At 44.3% G+C, this 18,649-nt stretch overlaps 1 protein-coding gene across 3 annotated transcripts in view; it reads right to left on the minus strand.

Annotated features, from left to right (window-relative positions):
- The window catches only part of LOC306940152 (semaphorin-4D-like), a 70,319-nt gene that overhangs the window by 7,519 nt on the left and 44,151 nt on the right, over positions 1-18,649 (minus strand). For all 3 annotated transcript variants that reach the window (XM_079525156.1, XM_079525155.1, XM_079525157.1), the window contains 13 exons: positions 13,289-13,422; positions 10,833-10,978; positions 9,913-9,975; positions 9,682-9,780; positions 9,121-9,214; positions 6,810-6,929; positions 5,039-5,190; positions 4,055-4,230; positions 3,120-3,276; positions 2,406-2,628; positions 1,517-1,629; positions 341-513; positions 68-114 (listed from right to left, as the gene is read on the minus strand). In XM_079525156.1, coding sequence (XP_079381282.1) covers positions 68-114; positions 341-513; positions 1,517-1,629; positions 2,406-2,628; positions 3,120-3,276; positions 4,055-4,230; positions 5,039-5,190; positions 6,810-6,929; positions 9,121-9,214; positions 9,682-9,780; positions 9,913-9,975; positions 10,833-10,978; positions 13,289-13,422 — 1,697 coding nt within the window. The remainder of the gene's footprint in view (positions 1-67; positions 115-340; positions 514-1,516; positions 1,630-2,405; positions 2,629-3,119; positions 3,277-4,054; positions 4,231-5,038; positions 5,191-6,809; positions 6,930-9,120; positions 9,215-9,681; positions 9,781-9,912; positions 9,976-10,832; positions 10,979-13,288; positions 13,423-18,649) is intronic.

The raw sequence follows: 18,649 nt of genomic DNA on the forward strand, positions 1-18,649 counted from the left end.
GAGAGACTAGACCATTACCAATATGGGTCAGGCTCCAACAGTGAGACAGAATGACATGTTGCACTACCTGTTGGACAGCCGTCTGCATCGCCATTAAGACTCTGGAGTAGACTCCTGGTAAAACAAATATGCATTATGTACACAAGTGTCTAAAACACGCACAGAGACAAACACCAACTCTGAAAGAAACAGGCCAAACAGGAAGGGGTGCGGTGACCGTTAAGATGGCTTTGGTTTGATAATGTGGTTTCTGCTTTTGGTTACTGCTGTTAGACAGATAGTGAGAGACAGCTAGCGTGAGAAAAAAAACAATGTGGGAAAATACCAGAACTTGAATTACCCGTGTGTGTGGCTGGGGGCATCGAATATATTCACACAGGCAGTTCTTTTAGGGTCCCAGGCGCAGTAGGGGTCCCGGGCCAGAATGCAGTCGTCACAGGACAGGTATTTGTCACAGAAGGCTGTGGGTGACTGGACCACTCCTGAGTCTGAGCCAGCATATAGAAAACGTGTCTGTGGACACACACACACACACACACACACACACACACACACACACACACACACACACACACACACACACACACACACACACACACACACACACACACACACACACACACACACACACACACACACACACACACACACACACACACACACACACACACACACACACACACACACACACACACACACACACACACACACACACACACACACACACGTTAAAGGAGTCCATGTCCTCAGTGGAACTGGTGGCTGTGCTTTGAAACAGATTGAAAGGTGCACTAGACAACACTAGATGTCACACTTTAACCACTCAATAAATATATATTTAATAGTTAAATAAATAGTTTTCAATAAATGCCTCAGTCAAAATATTGCTATAGTATTTAATATGAATATCAGAATGCTCGCCTCAAAATACAGTCGCCCTGGGCGCAATTCTGGTCAACTCTGAATGGTCTCTACCTGGTAATCCTAAACGTAACCTCAGTAAACTATGGCTAAACGGTTAAACTTTACCTCATTCCTAACCTTAACTCATTCGCTGACACCGCCAACTCTGGCTGCAAATCAAGACAGCAGACTTCTCACTTCAGATTTATTTTCATCGCTCGGCAACCGGAGTGTTACGAGCGCGTGCAGAACAGAGTTGTGAAGTGTTATCAATATTAAAACACACATCCAAAGTCGATGAGGGCCCAAGAAGGTTAACTGAGTTAACCTCAGTAAAACGGTGGCACAACCTAAACCTATTCCTAAACTTAACCCCAGTAAAACTATACCTAACCCTAAACTTATTTCTAACCTTCTAACCTTATCCAAGATTGCAAGATGCAAGATTACAAGAACCGCCCCACAGAGCAGCTGGCGTGCGGTTGGCAGAAAGAAAATGAGGGCAAGGGTGTTTCGAGGCGAGCATTCCAGTTACCTAATAAGTAAAATAATTATGTATATGATCTTACACCAGCAAGTTTCTAATTCTATAACCCACTACATGAATACACACCTGTGAGGACAGCACTAAGTTCTTAATGGACTCAGAGTTCTTCAGTAGTTGAATCTCTTCCACGCTGTGTACGTCTCCTTCATACACTACTGACTTGTGTAAGACTCCCTTGTCTATGGAGCAGAAATAAAAGGGAAAAGCATGCTGAACATGTAGACTTTCACACTATAGTTTTAGACTAGTTATTATTTATGCATGATTAAGAGGATAATCTAAGCCAGTGGCTCTCAAAGTGGGCTCAGGGACCCCGAGGGGTTCTTGAGGGGGTCCCCAGCAAACATCAGGACCTGATGAGGTTTGAAATTACCTGAGGCATATATATATATTTAAAAAAATCACACCCGTGTGAACTGAGTGGTGCAAGGTCTTATATAGCCTGATCAGCTGTGGTCTGACGTAATGTCAGTGACCATAGTAACCATGCTCATTATTTTGGGCCCCCACGTACAGGTACACACATACACGGGTACAAAAAAGCTGGTTGTTGGAGTGGTTTGCACCACTCAAAAAAAGATATAATCTTGAAAAAATGGCACTACACAACATTCAGCCACTAGATGGCGGACTTTTACCAAAGGCAACAGCAATGTGCACAGTGGTTCCCAAACAACGGATCAGGGCCCATTTATGAGTCATGGGCACATTTTTATGGGTCTTGTGCCTGTTTTAGTGAAAATAGCCGCTCTACAACTCACAACATGAGTCGCAATGTGATGGTAATTAATACTGTATTTTTGTAAGTTTGGGTCCTGAGAAGAAACCAAATGTATATTTCGGATCTCAGCTCGGATGCCGCGTTAAGCGGTCAAATGGGTGGGCCCGGGGTCGCGAACACTTTGGAGACATTCTAGTTGTGACACGGTTGTGAAATCGCTGCGGTGCCTTTTACCCGTTCCGGTGAAGATGACGTCGTATATGTTGCCGTCGAGCGCTCGAACCCTCTCCACCGCTATCTGGGTGTAGTTGACGTCCTTGGTGATGAAGCGGGGCCTGTTGCCTATGGGGAGGATGGGGTCCTCCAGCAGAGGGTGGTCCTTCACGAACTGGAGGGTCTTGTCCGGCAGGTGGAGAGAGCTGCTGATGTTGTGCTGCCGGTTGAGGTTGTTGATACACTGGGGAACGGGGAGAGACGAGGACTAAACATTCAGAGTGGCTGGACAACGTTGAAGCCGCCCCACTCTACTGGCCAAAGCTGGAACTGCAGGCGGGCGTTTTTTTTTGCCCGTGCATGTAGCACAAGTAACACAGCGCAGCTGGGGTTCAACACCGAGCGCTCGTTAGCACTTCCGCATTTGGACACCAAACTTTGGTGTCCAAATGTGGAAGTGCGTCGAGAAAATGCGGAAGAAGAGCATTCTTCTGGGTCCTTCAAACACCACTGAGCAACTTCCATTGAAATGAATAGTGGGGGCGTAGCAGTCCGCCCTCTAGTTTATATACGTATAACTATGGTTTATATGCATATTCGTCTACTTTGAAAATGATGCAAAGGTATGGATGGAATTGGAATAGCTGACACGTTTCCTTGCAGTGTGAAGGAATATCTAGTGTCATTAAATCTGATGATTGACAGATTAACACATTTTTGCAAAGGTGCCCTTACCGCTCCCGGCCGCGGGGAAGGAGTCATCCCGTTGTAGCGCACCCACTTGGTGTGGGACTGTTCCACGGTGGCCTTCTGCATGTACTTCCCCCTGGAGAACACCTCCTCCACTGCGGTCATGTTGTAGGCACACACCGCTGACAGGCCCACGTTAGCCCTGGGACACGAAGGACAGCCAGAAGACAAAGAACAAAGGACAGCTTTAAAACCACTTAAAACCCCTGTAGTCTTAACTGGACTTTGGCTACAACTGCACTTTGACCACTTCTTCCCTCTAAACCAGTGGTTTTCAACCGTTTTCATATCAAGGTCCATTATATTTGAGCCACAGACCACCATTTGATGAGATTTAGCCTTGCAGACCCAAAACTAAAGAATATTTTGTTATCGTTGGATAAGACTTTGTCCACAATTCCATGCTGTATTGATGTTGTACCATTAGGAGAGACAACAGGCAAACGATCAAAATAACAATTGTTTTACATTCTCTAATTGTATATACTTATTGTAAATTAATTAATGCAGATGTTTAACAATAATTTAACTCTTGATCAAGAGTTAACAATCTACAAGTGTCTATTTGGTTACCAACTCTCCATCATTTAGCTGGGGACCACCTGGAACCCCCTCATGGACCACTGGTGGACCCCGGACCACTGGTTGAGAACCACTGCTCTAAACCAATTCCCTTTGCAAAAAATAATATATAACACTGCTCTCAGGTTGGAACCAGACAGAATTAACCACTTTCAAAATAGCTGATCTACAAGATCTTTTTACACTCTCAAGAGTTAAGTGAACACTGAGGATTTTATAGTGTTGTGTGTGTATATATATATATATATATATATATATCTATCCATGGACAAAAGCATATCAAACGGGGGGTCCTTGAGATCCAAAAAGCTTGGTAAAAAGTGGTAAAGGCCACTGACCACTGGGAGGTGAAGACTCCATAGATGACGGTCTCCTTGGAGTTGTCTGCTTTCAGGATGAACACGTCGTGGACCACGTTGAACACAAAGTTGAGCTCGGGCATGGAGCACACCAGCTTGGCCTTCAGGAAGGACGTCCACTTCTTCTGCAGGGTCCGCTGGCCTCCGAGGTCTCCCTGGAGAGACAAACGGAACGGTTATTATAATCTCTACAGATGTAACACCAAAAATACCTAGAGAAAAAATCATTGGTGAACAGTCAGTGGCAATAAAATGGATATTGTCTACAGGTATCACAATACATTTTTGAGCAGTGCCAACTGCTCCAACAAGTGGCTTTGTGTGTAGGGCCCCCACCCCCCTGTGATGTCATGTGACAACCATGTCAATGGCAAAAATCACACTCGTGTGAGGCGAGGGGCGCTAATATATTAAAGTCTAACTCATGTTGATTAGGTGATGTAATGGTGATGTAAAACAAACGATGCCAACACAAACATTAAACGCCATTAACAATAAAGAGACAAATTATGACGTAATGAGGCACCTTATGACCTAAGTTTTCCCTTCATTGTCAATGGCGTTTACAAAACAAACATTGAACTAAAGACAAACATGTGTATAGGAGGGGCTGGCATCCCCTCAAAAATGTATTTATTCCGTATAAACCTTTTAGGAGCCTAAAAGGTGATGTATCACGACGTTCTCATCATCATACATCGTGATAAAAGGCACTGCTCACTTGATTTTCAGGCCGGTATGTAGCCTTCAAATCTGGTCCTATATTGCGCTCCACCCACAAGGACATACAGGATTGAGAGAGAGAGATAGAGAGAAAGAGGGAGAGAGAGAGAGTGGTGCAGTGCTCTGGATGGACAGCAATAGAAAAAGATGCAGATAGATGTAGGGCAGGACATATGCCCACATGGCCCCATGCTGCAGGTTCTGGGCAGATGGCAGATGGCCGCGTGACGTTGCACTGACCTTACAGACACGTGCCACCCTGGGAATGAGCAGCTTGCCAAAGAACTCGTACTCCACCGACACCTCGGTGAAGAAGTAGTAGATCTTGTCGTCCTCGCCATCTGCCGCGCCGCCTCCCTCCCTGATCACATCGGCGAAAACAAAGCTGGGCTCTGCGAGGAGGAGAAAGATGGAAGGGGATCGGAAGGAAATACCATGACCATCTTTAATAACAGTGGCTCCCAAACATTGGGTTGGGACCCATTTGTGGGTAACGGACATATTTTAATTGGTCCCTTTATGTTTTGTTTCCTACATTTTGTTTTTAATCAATATTATTATATATTAAAACACATTCTGTGCCATAAATGTGTATATACATTTTATCAAATCCCATGCTTGTGTGCCATAGTCGTATATATACTTTTTAATAACGCTTTATATTGATATGAAACGTTTTCGCTAAAACACCCGGCGTGTTTCATGCTCACACAACATTTACTTCGGTTTTAACACCGACTTTAAATGATATATTCTCGGAAACTAGGGCGCACTCCATGGTGATGATCAGATCCGCGAGGTTCAGGGCTCATTTCTGATTTTACACTGCATCGCAATTACAATATTAAGGTTTCTGGAGAAAGATAGCTACCGTGAGTTAACGCTAGCTTCTTCTGCTTTCGGAAAACGGAAAAAAACGGAAGTGCTTCAAATTAAAAGCTCTCTGCATCTGTCTAGCAGCCAAGCGATATCGCTGGTGGCTACACGGTGGCAGCCAAAGTGTTCAAAGAACACTCCCAAAAAAGCTAAACATTTCATGAATTAAAAACAAATTGAATGATTGTTTTTAAAGTATAAATGAATAAATAAATGAAAAAGAAATTCCATGAATTAGAAAACAAATGTTTAAGAAGTAGTGAAAATTGCCAAAGTGGTTCTCAAAGTGGGGTCCTTGAGGGAATGGCAATTATCGATTAATTCATGAATTGATACCTTATCGATCAATTAACCGGTTAGTTGATAAGCGCCGTTTTCTTTTTAAATCTGAGAATCTTAATTTCCCTCAATGTCTAACATAAAAATCTACATTTTGCCGATATACAGAAAGAATACAAGACACACGGCCAGGAAATGGCATCTTTGTATGAGGAATACAATGAAATGTGCACTGTCTTGTATGTCACATCACATGCAAAAGAAGAGACATTTCTGTGGCTACCAAGGTGTGGGGACTTTTTTACCCGGCCCAAATGTGTGTTCCTCGGCCACGGGCAGACAGCATTACATTCACAGAAAACCTATTAATTCATTGTAAAATGTTAAGCGTAGCGTACAGTACAGTACAGTACAGTACAGTACAGTACAGCGATGCTATGCTGAACGATCGATTCATTGTTTAACGATTAACTATTAACATCCCCCCCAGCAAAAATTGTCAATATAGCATCAAAACATTTTAAAGGGCAAGAACACTTTGGCAGAGGTTTGGGTTGTGAAGTTACCTTGTTGATGTCCGTTTACTCTTTGAGAGCTGTTTAACCATACATTGCATACAACGTAAGTCACTGAGGGGCATATTTTGAATGATCAATTTCTAATCAATGCAGGAATTCTTTTTGATTTATTGTCCACCTTTGGAGTTACTGTACATCATGGCAACACAAGCCAAGCATCTACCAACGTGAACACATTTGATATATTTAAACTATTCAAAAACAGACAATCTACAAAGTGAAAGATAATGAGTCAAGAACATGACAGATGTTTGTCATAATATAAGATCCCAACTTACCATTGAGCCAGGATGTGGAGTATTCTGTCCTCAGCAGAGCCTGAGGAGTTGGAGAATATCTGGAAATAATAGGTTCACTGCCTAAGAAGTTGTAGGCTGTTCCAGAATACAGTTCTCCATCTGATGGGGGGGTAAAAATAGGACAAAGATTTATTGTCAAGCCATCCATAACGTTTATTATTTTTTGAGGGGCGCTAGGGGGTCATTTGGGTCTGAATGTCTCTGCACTATTGGGGGATGACTGGTCTAGTCTAGCAGATACCCACGGGGCTCGCGGGAAAAAAATAGAAATGTCCCCAAAAATGTCCTCAAATGTTTTGAGCGCCTGAGGGCTCCCCTGACGCGTGCCTCACCCCTCTGGGCGGTACTATGATTATCCTAGTGATGGGAAGCATCCAATAACATTTTACCAGTGGAAGAGCCTCACCTTGGTTTTCACATGCACAACCATGCTAAAGTCTTGTGAGACAAAAACTGAAACCAACACTAAAACCTAATTAAAACAAAAAAAAAGACGAAGCCATTTCAACAATAAAACAAAAATAGAAAACTCGCAAGTCTGCGACATTTCAAGTGTTCTAGTACAGTATGATGATGATGTATTGACCCACATGACATCACAGACTGCTTCAGTGACAGTGGGACACAAAGTGTACCTCCTTGGAGGAAGCCGTGATCAGATTGGTGTCCATGTCTTCAACACAGTGTCTTTACGCTGTATGAAGTTGCCCCCAGTAACATCTGGACGCTGTATGAAGTTTCCCCCAGTAACATCTGGAAGAGTAAAACGGCCTCCAGAGGTTCCCTTCAGTCGCATTGGCCACACAGCTGTGCTGATCGGAGATTTCATCTACACCTGGGGAGGTTGTTCTTACTTGCTAAAGCGTATGATAACTGCAGGTAAGTCTTACTGTAATGAGCTGTATACATTCAATGTTGATGACCACAGATGGTTCAAGAACAGTGTTTCTGGGAATGTTCCAGAGGCGAGGATGGGCCACTCAGCCTGTGTCTTGGGGAATGTCATGTTTATCCATGGAGGATGTAAGCTCACTTGGTTTTCCTTTGTTTTCCATAATGACATATACAAGTTGGACACCACCTGAATGGCCTGGTCTTTAATTAGCATTAGAGGTTACTGGCCACCTGTTTCAACACATCAATCTGCCACCATCATCGGGACAAAGATGTTTGTATTTGGGGGATTTGGAGACACTGGCAACTACTACCAGCTCAGAGTGTTTGACACAGAGACCAACTCTTGGCTGAGTACGCCTTCTGCACGCCGTCCAAAAGGACATTCAGCCTTTGCCTACAATGGAGAGCTGTACATATGGTGGCGAAAGATTTTTTCGGTGCTTTAATATGTGGAAATCCAGAGACCTTCTCTTGGACGAAGGTTGTACCCAATGGAAATAGCCTACGTTCGTTTGTGACGTGCTGTAGCATCGTTGGTAATCGCATCATCAGCTTTGGGGGAAGCTTAAAAGACCTGTATATAGACCTGAGTCCTAGTCTGAAGACATTATGCAAGCTAGCAGTTATCAAGTACACAGTCGGAACTCCCACACAACATCAGGTGGGAACTGGCAGCCATGACTACAAACAGCAGACACACAAAGTACAACTAAATTGTGAAAATGTTTCTAAACTGCCACAGGATATCAGCTAGGAACAGAAAAATATCGCAGCCAGCCGGATCCTCACATCATTTTTTGAAGGGCGTTGGCCCCGCCTATGCCCAGCTTTGTGTGTTTGTTTGTACCCCATAGCGATGATTTGATTGGCTGAGCAGTGAGCACAGAATGTGAGGATAAAAAGTGAGGACAGAAACGTGAGGACGCCAAAAGTCATTGGCCAGAATGTAATGATGTTTGATGATGTAAGAGCGATAAGAGCGCCCATCACTTCACACGAGTGTGATTTTTCTAACTCCTTTAGCGCCATCTAGTGTTAGCATGCTCACACTGCCGATATGCCGCTCATCTGCTTCCATTCTACGGAGCTTGTTTCCGTTCCGGGTTAAACAGGAAGGTGGGGGCCCCCGGGAGGAGTTCAACACTACTGGCATTAGCTCACAGCCTTTAGCTAGCAGTACAACCAGCTACATTTTCTCAGTGATGCGGTCGGGTGCACGGCGGCGCACCATGGACAGCTCTCGAACCTTTGGAGATACGGCGCTTTGAAAATCGGGTTATAATGGAGGCTCAACGGAGCTGAATTTAAAAATCGCATCGCTGGTGGGGAAGGAGGAGGTCCATACTAGCCAGTGTCCGCCTCGTGGAAGTGGTTACAAATTGTTCCGACTCACCAACCATGACGCTGGTGAAGCTTTGCGTCGGGTCAAAGGAGCACTTCCCCCTGCCGTCCTCGGCTCGGCCCGCTAGCGTGAAGTCTGACAGGCTCTGGGAGAAAGAGGAGGTCAGGGTTATTTGATGAAAGTGAGCCACACTAAACCCTAATCATAATCACAATTTAAACATTTTATTTATTTTAGCAATTTATTTTATTTTAGTTTTTATTAAACGCATTTTCATAGTGATACATAGTGATCATATAGTTCAACTGATCCAAGTCAGTACACAATCACGTGTGTCCTCGTGGCCCGGGCCGTCCTAGCGGTTTGGGCACCTAGGCTGGTCGGGGTTCGAGTCCCGACGACCTTTGCTGCATGTCCCCCCCCCCCCCCCCCACCTCTCTGTCAACCTACTGTATATCTATCATGATAAGGCAAAAAAGCCCAAAACAAAATAATAAAAATAAACATGTGTGTGCTCGCTTCTTTTGGGCTTAAAGAAGCTCGCTTCTTTTGGGCTTATTTTCGTTTCTCTCGAGAAATCTGCCAACACCGTATATGGGAGCCGCCACTCACCAGGTAGTCACACTGCGGTTGGAAGGCATGCGTCCCACAGACAAACAGCCGCTCATCGTCCAACACTTGAAGCACCCGGATGTAGTTTAGACAGTCCTTCTGTAAACGGTCAAGTGATGAGACTAGTAATAACGACTTATTCTTAATAATGAAGCATTTCATTTGGGCAAGTTTCTTTGAGACAAGATATCTATAGGCAATGGCATAAACAAGCAAAAATTCCAATCTGACCTCTTTTGATTTTCCTTTGAGTGTGCACATCGTCATTGGAGTTTCTGCAACTGTCCATTGAACCTTTTAGAAGGGACAAAAGAATCTCAGCGTGAACACTCATTAAAGAGAGCACCCCTCATCTTTCTTCATATATCGAAACCAGTGGTTCCCAAGGTGGGGTCCAGGGACCCCCAGGGGTCCTTGGAGTTCCAGGGGGTCCCCAGCTAAATGATAGTTTGGAACCAAATGGACCCTTATGGGTCTGTAACTCAAGAGAGCGTACAAATGGAACCAAATGGACCCATTACACTCTCAGAGTTCAAATATACATTGGGTGTCCCAGAGATAGAAATGGGGGAACCGTAGACTAACGCATGTCAAACTGGGGGTCCTTGAAATGAAAATGGTTGAAAATCACTGCTAGAGCCGTAAAGATCTTCTCTTATGGGGGTCTTTGACATATATTTTCAAATAGGGGGTCCGTGGGCTAATTAGTGTCAATTTGGGGGTCCTTGAGATGAAAAGGTTTGGGAACCCCTGATCTAAAGCAGGGGTTCTCAACGTTTTTGGCCGGGGACCCCCGGAAATGCTTTGGCAATGTCTCGGGACCCCCGCCCCGCCCCCTCTCGACCCCCAATATAAATTGACTGCTACAATAACCTTAACCCATTTTGGGCAGGAACCCCTTTTGGTGTTTTAACTAAGCATTGTTTAGCTATTGAAAAATAGCAGATCTACAAGCTCGTAGCGCGCCACCGAGTGGCGCGCTACGAGCTTGTAGGTCTGCTATTTTTGAAAAATCGTGAAAAAGAATCTTTTTTTTTTTTTTTTATAATTTGGGGACCCCCTAAAATAATTTGGCGACCCCCCGAGGGGTCGCGACCCACGGGTTGAGAACCCCTGATCTAAAGGATGGATTCCACATCACATTGTGATACCTTGTTGTTCTTGACTGTAACATTGGTCTTGCTGAGTTCAAAGATGGCCTCCCTGGCTCCCACGTACAGCGCGTCTCTCTCCTCGCTCAGCAGCAGAGTGGAGTAGTTGAAAATCCCTGGCTCTGAAAACTCCATCAGGTCCACCTCTGAACACACACAAAAACATTAGATCACATGAGAGCAGATCTACAAGCTGGGAAAGAGATTTGGGAAAAAAGCAGTCCAAGTACAGTTGTATCCCCGGTCCGGGTTTTACTAAAATAGAGGGTTTTGATTAAAACCAGGAAAAGACAACACTAATAACACAATATCCAAAGTATTTAGTCTCATATCACAATATCGATATAATATCTACATATTCCTAGGGCTGTCACGATTACACCTTTAAGTTGGCAATTAATTGTCAGTTGTCACACAAATAATTGCGATTAACGATTATTATTATTTTTGGCGTTGGAACCTTATGAATAGAAATCACATTTCTGTTTGCCTTTTAGGCTTCGTAATGAAAAAGTGCACAGATATGCCAACTGAAATATACCAAAAAAAAATTTTTTAAAGGGTAAAAATAGCAGAAATAGCTGATCTACAAGCTTACAACGCGTCAGCTTATAATCTACAGCTACAAGTGTACAACATGTAAGCTTGTAGATCTGCTATTTCTTCTTTTTGAGCGGTGCCTCCGCTCCAATACGCAGCTATGTGTGTCCGTATGTGCGTGTGTGTGTGTGTGTGTGTGTGTGTGTATGCATGCATGCATCTATGTATGTCAAGGGGCCAGTAGAGTACAGCACAGAGTAAAGTGGCACAGAGTACAATACAGTACGAGCCCTGGGCGCGTTCTTGGGGGTCTGGATGTTCCGGGGACCCCCACACGTTAACTCTGTCATTTCTCGAAGATTTGTTCCAAAAATAATCCAAATACAGTACAGTACAGTACAGTACAGTACAGAGCACAGTACACTACAATACAGTGCAGAGCACAGTACAGTAACTATAACAATAAATGTATAGTTGCACCGCTCAGTTCACACAGGTGTGATCTTTATGTATATGAACATCTTTCAACATGGAAACGATGACAATAATGACAAAATAATTTGCGATTATCTCAAATGATTGCGATTAGACGATTATGTAATAATTGTGACACAGCCCAACATATTGCCCAGCCTTACTTGTGGGGCATGGGTCTCTGTACACTTGTGCAACGTGTCCCATTACTGTCTCTCTAGCTATGGCATATCGAAGCATCCTGTGAGTGTACCCATGTGTCACTATGTCGGGGGTGATTTATCGTGGCCCTAGCAGAGTTTGTGTTAGGCAGGCTAGCTGGCATGGGGTGTGCCAGGTGTGAGCAGGCTCAGGTTGCGGGTGCCAAGACATAAACATCACAACCATGAAAGCAAACACCCTCACTGACTGACCGAATAACTGGCTGAGTCACTCGAGAGAAGAGAAACTCCATTTTGCCTTGAGCCGAGTTACCACGGGCCGCCTGCCGCTGGGATAGTTACGAGAGCTATTTATGTCAATGGCGGCGTACAAATAGAGCTTCCGCCCTGGCCATTAGGAGGCATTACTTGAGAATCTGCGATGCGACAGAGAGGCGAAGGTGTTGACCCAATGTACATGTCTGGAAATAGATGCCGAGTATAATATTTCAAAAACGTTGAAATTGTCTGTAACCTCAAATGAGAGCAGGCTCTTTCACATGCATAACTACATGCTGTACTTTATTGTACGATGAACAGAGAAAAAAAATCAAGCTATGAGCTTGTAGATTGTCTGTTTTCTCATATGTTTTATCTTTTAGGAGAAACTGCTTGCAAAAGGAAAACAGAATTACAAATAACGCAATCTTATCTTGAATCTTCACAAGAAAAGAAAGGGGGGGGGGGATATCTATCTTTTTTTAAAGTTTTTTGGGGGGGCCATTTTATTTGTATAGTAGTAGTGGAGAGTGACAGGAAACGGGGAGAGAGACAGGGAGTGACACCAGGCGCGGGAATCGAACCCACAACATGCTGTTAGGCTGCATTAGAGCCTATATGTGGCATGCGCCTTAACCACTAGGCCATCGGCGCCCCGGAGGAAGAGAAATATTTGACATTTTCTTTTGCCTATAATGACATGCCCAAAATAGGGACATCAGGTCGCACGCGGTTGACCTCAAGTGAGTGTCTGAACTTTCACATCCTTCAAGTGGATTACAGTTGAATTTCATCCTTGACATACGATCCTGCATTAGTCAGTGTTCCTGTCTCTCGTAGCCACAAACACAACTTGAGGAGGTCGTCTGCCCCATCCGCAGAGACGTACTCCAAAATGAAAAGCCTTGGGTTACAGCGGTGGTTCTCAAAGTGGGGGTCCCTCAGGAGGGGGTTTCAGTGGGTCCTTTGTGGCAATGTTGTCACTGCTGGCAAACGTAGCCTACTCCTGGTCTTAATGATTACCTTGGTGCTTGAAGGAGGTGCGAGGCACAGTGTGGGGTCCATGCGTGGACACCTCCAGCAGCAGGCCCAAGAAGACCCCCAGCACTCCAAAACCCATGTTGGACTCCGGCAGCTTTGGAACCGTGAAGTTACCCCTGCAGCACACAGAGAGAGACCACAGTGCTTTTAACATACGGAGACTTTACACACAGAAAATATCTCCAACACAGGCACACGGTTTCTTTAAATGTTGGTCTTGTGTTAATTGTAGATCCGCTATTTTTGGTGAAGAGACATGGTGTATTGTAGGCTAAAAACGTATAGAGCGTCTAAGTGATTAAACTGAAGTGATATTGATGAATTCTAAATATTATCAAAGTATTCTGAGGCACCCCTGGACTTGCGTCAACCGCCAAGGCACCCACTTTGAGACAATCCTGGTGTACAGTTATGATGTCCGAAAAACAGATGGGCATGGGTGTGAAGTTGGGCCAAGGGCTCAGAGATGAGTAACAGCCAGGATCAGAGAAAGGCATGATTACGTGACGTGTCATCAAGGCTCTGAACAGAAACCAGAGCACATCCATTATGCTGCTCTGGTTCGATTTAGTCAGACCGACCACCCACACCCACCCACCCACACACCCACACACCCACACACACACACACACACACACACACACACACTTTAGTTTGAATGAGATTAAGTGTGAAAATATATTTATCGTCATATTTGGTGTGTTATGCAATGACAGCACCTCAGGCATTAAGAGAGGAAAATTGATTCTATTGTCATGTATTGTTGGAGCAAAAAAAAGAGGCGGGCTCCATGGGTCTCGGGTGATGTGGATGACGCCAGCATTCCTGGTTTGCTATCATTCCTGGTAGCTATCAGGCCTGTCCTGATCTGGTTGTTGTTCTCCGTTTGCCAATCTGCGGGGCCTTGTGCTCCCCCGCCCCCCCCCTTCCCACAGGCCTCTCCTGATGCAGTCGCTGCCGGATGGCCAAGATAAGGAAGCCATTAGCAAGGTTCTGTGTCATCTCTGTCAGCTTATTATCACACTGGTTCTCAATGTCGGGTTCGGGGACCACCAAGGGGTCCAGATAGACCCTTATGGCAGGGGTTCTCAACCCGTGGGTCGCGACCCCTCGGGGGGGGTCGCCAAATTATTTTAGGGGGTCCCCAAATTATTTTCAGAAAATAAATAAATAAAAAAATACTTTTTTTTAATTTTTATTTTCACGATTTTTCAAAAATAGCAGATCTACAAGCTCATAGCGCGCCACCGAGTGGCGCGCTATGAGCTTGTAGATCTGCTATTTTTCAATAGCTAAATTATAACAATGCTTAAAACACCAAAAGGGGTTCCCGCCCAAAATGGTTTAAGGTTATTGTAGCAGTCAATTTATATTGGGGGTCGGGAGGGGGCGGGGCGGGGGTCCCGAGACATTGCCAAAGCATTTCCGGGGGTCCCCGGACAAAAACGTTGAGAACCCCTGCCTTATGGCAGTGGTTCTCCAACCGAACCTTTGGTGAAGGGTTACATCCCTACATGGTTTTTTATGCATTTTTGTCTACCATTTGGATTGTTCCAGTGGACTACGTAGTTTGAACCCGACAATGCAAGCGACACGTTGCGAGTCAACACGTTGCAAGCTTGTAGATCTGATATTTCCCCCACATTAACACAGGGGGATTTGGTTTTTTACTGTGTAGTGTGTAACTTAATGGAATGCCAAGATTGAGTATTCATCTGCATGATTATGTTGCACATTGACCTGTCGTGTGCAAATAGCTTACATAAAAAAGCATAATGTAAAAATATGTTGGGACAAAAATGCAACAAGCCTTTTAAGCTCGAGTAGAATATTAAAATAAATCTCTAAATCTGCCAACTCCTCAGTCCTGAATGTACCGTAATACATTTCTATTTCCGTCAAATAACCAAAAATAATCTCAACAGAAAAATATCATGTTATCATGAGCAGATTAGCCCATTTCCCACACGGACAGAAGGCAGATTGCTTCATTTCTGCTCTGTGCATGGTATTAACAATGTAAGAGTTTTATGTTGAAAAGCCATTAACTGCCATAATTCAAGAGCACGGCTCACGTTCTTCCTTTCACTTGATCCAATCATGTGGAAGGAGGGGATTTATGAATAAAGAGGTGTCCTATACAATGCTGTCTGTGCCATTATCGTTCACAATAACTCAAAATTACTTTTTTCCTATCGATTGCACACCTCATGCCAAAACATTTCAGGTGACTGAAATATGACAAAACTAAATTAAGTTTTATTCAAAAGACAAAAACCAAATCAAAATGTGCTTTCAAAATCAACACTGCCTGCAGCCAGGACATATAATGCTATAATAATGGTGTAGTAGTTAAGAGTAGTAAGCACCAAGGCACATGGGGGCCAGTAGTTAAGAGTAGTAAGCACCAAGGCACATGGGGGCCAGTAGTTAAGAGTAGTAAGCACCAAGGCACATGGGGGCCAGTAGTTAAGAGTAGTAAGCACCAAGGCACATGGGGGCCAGTAGTTAAGAGTAGTAAGCACCAAGGCACATGGGGGCCAGTAGTTAAGAGTAGTAAGCACCAAGATACATGGGGGCCAGTAGTTAAGAGTAGTAAGCACCAAGGCACATGGGGGCCAGTAGTTAAGAGTAGTAAGCACCAAGGCACATGGGGGCCAGTAGTTAAGAGTAGTAAGCACCAAGGCACATGGGGGCCAGTCGGCTATAATAATGGTGTAGTAGTAAAGAGTAGTAAGCACCAATATAATGCTATAATAATGGTGTAGTAGTTAAGAGTAGTAAGCACCAATATAATGCTATAATAATGGTGTAGTAGTTAAGAGTAGTAAGCACCAATATAATGCTATAATAATGGTGTAGTAGTTAAGAGTAGTAAGCACCAATATAATGCTATAATAATGGTGTAGTAGTTAAGAGTAGTAAGCACCAATATAATGCTATAATAATGGTGTAGTAATTAAGAGTAGTAAGCACCAATATAATGCTATAATAATGGTGTAGTAGTTAAGAGTAGTAAGCACCAAGGCACATGGGGGCCAGTCTGCTATAATAAAGGTGTAGTAGTTAAGAGTAGTAAGCACCAAGGCACATGGGGGCCAGTCGGCTATAATAATGGTGTAGTAGTTAAGAGTAGTAAGCACCAAGGCACATGGGGGCCAGTCGGCTATAATAATTGTGTAGTAGTTAAGAGTAGTAAGTACCAAGGCACATGGGGGCCAGTCGGCTATAATAATGGTATAGTAGTTAAGAGTAGTAAGCACCAAGGCACATGGGGGCCAGTCGGCTTGCTGTTGTGCTTTCTTCTCCTCTCTGAGGAACAGAAAGTGACCCAGCACCAAAAGCAGGTTCTTCTGGTTTTCCAGGCAGAGAGGATAAGGTACCAGCAGCACACTCACCTGGCCAGAACAGGAGGGGCACACCTGTGTCCTCCTGAGTGAGTGTGCAGGAGATTCTTCTCCTCTCTGAGGAACAGAAAGTGACCCAGCACCAAAAGCAGGTTCTTCTGGTTTTCCAGGCAGAGAGGATAAGGTACCAGCAGCACACTCACCTCGCCAGAACAGGAGGGGCACACCTGTGTCCTCCTGAGTGAGTGTGCAGGAGATTCTTCTCCTCTCTGAGGAACAGAAAGTGACCCAGCACCAAAAGCAGGTTCTTCTGGTTTTCCAGGCAGAGAGGATAAGGTACCAGCAGCACACTCACCTCGCCAGAACAGGAGGGGCACACCTGTGTCCTCCTGAGTGAGTGTGCAGGAGATTCTTCTCCTCTCTGAGGAACAGAAAGTGACCCAGCACCAAAAGCAGGTTCTTCTGGTTTTCCAGGCAGAGAGGATAAGGTACCAGCAGCACACTCACCTCGCCAGAACAGGAGGGGCACACCTGTGTCCTCCTGAGTGAGTGTGCAGGAGATGAAGGGTTATCGGGTGTCTTCTACCACAGTGGTGCTCAACCTTTGTTATGCCGCAACCCCCCAAAATAATCATATTGTAACTGGGTACCCCCCCCCCCCCCCCCCACCCTGACAGACACTTGGAATCGTGAAAATAGCAGATCTATATAAGTCTGTAGATTGGCTATTCTCAATATGTTTGCCTATTTCTTATATACTTTGACAAATCTTCACCAGTTTTTATAATCTAGTTTGATTACTTTTGATGCAGTAATGGTGTTTTTTATTTCTTCATTTTCTTAAAAAGGTATTATTAACACAACCCCAAGGATTCATTATTTATTTCACCTCGTATTACCAGGGACTTTCCCCCGTTCAACCCTTATTTTGAGTGCCAGAAATCCACGACTGGATGTTATGTCGTCTAACTAGTGTGTGAGTGAAAGTGGCCCAAGAGGTTGGGTGCAGCTGGGGTGACGCTGACAGACCTGATGCTTCCAAAACATCAACATACTGCACATGTATCAGAGTGTGGACAGGACACTCTCTCTCTGGCAGGCTGTGTGTGTGTGTGTGTGTGTGTGTGTGTGTGTGTGTGTGTGTGTGTGTGTGTGTGTGTGTGTGTGTGTGCAGTGATGTAAATAGGTTTTCAATGTAATGAGTCCCGGGATGCAGGGATGGTCTTTTAGATGAGTCCCAGGGACATTTTATGAGTCCTACTTTATCATATTTTGCCATTTTTACAAATTGCAGCATTTAACTGTGGTTATATTCATGTAGAAAACAGAAGAAGAAATTATTATTATAACTAAAGCTAGCAAAATAAACTAGAATAAAAAACAGTACAGTAGTGCATCCCGTGGATGCAGAGGTCATTGTTTTATTGCGTCCCTTAACTATAAACTGAGTTTTGGGATGCAAAATGCACCCTATTTTAATCTCTGTGTGTGTGTGTGTGTGTGTGTGTGTGTGTGTGTGTGTGTGTGTGTGTGTGTGTGTGTGTGTGTGTGTGTGTGTGTGTGTGTGTGTGTGTGTGTGTGTGCCACATGTTCTGAAGAAGAAAATGTATATTTTCATACTAATGTTATATTATCAAATATCTATATCAAAATCAAATCAATCAATCTTAAGTGTTTTGGTAACTATTTGGGGTCCCACTTGCACACTTCCTCACGGCCCACCAGTGGTCCCCGGCCCACAGGTTGAGAGCCAGCTGCCTTGTAGCCCGTTGAACTGAGGTGACTGAGAGTTTGCCTCAGAGCATGAAACCAGACACCTGGAGATATGACTAGTCTGGACAGCCAAGCTACTGAAATCATGACAGTCACAGTCAAAATGCCGGAACAAAATGGCTGTCTGCTTCATGTAAACCCATTACAACCGGGACTCTGAACCTTTTTTCATTTCAAGGATTCCCAGTTTGATATGCATTATTAGGCCATGGACCCCCATTTG

Source organism: Electrona antarctica (assembly GCF_951216825.1).
Source record: "Electrona antarctica genome assembly, chromosome: 16".
NCBI classification, from domain to species: domain Eukaryota; kingdom Metazoa; phylum Chordata; class Actinopteri; order Myctophiformes; family Myctophidae; genus Electrona; species Electrona antarctica.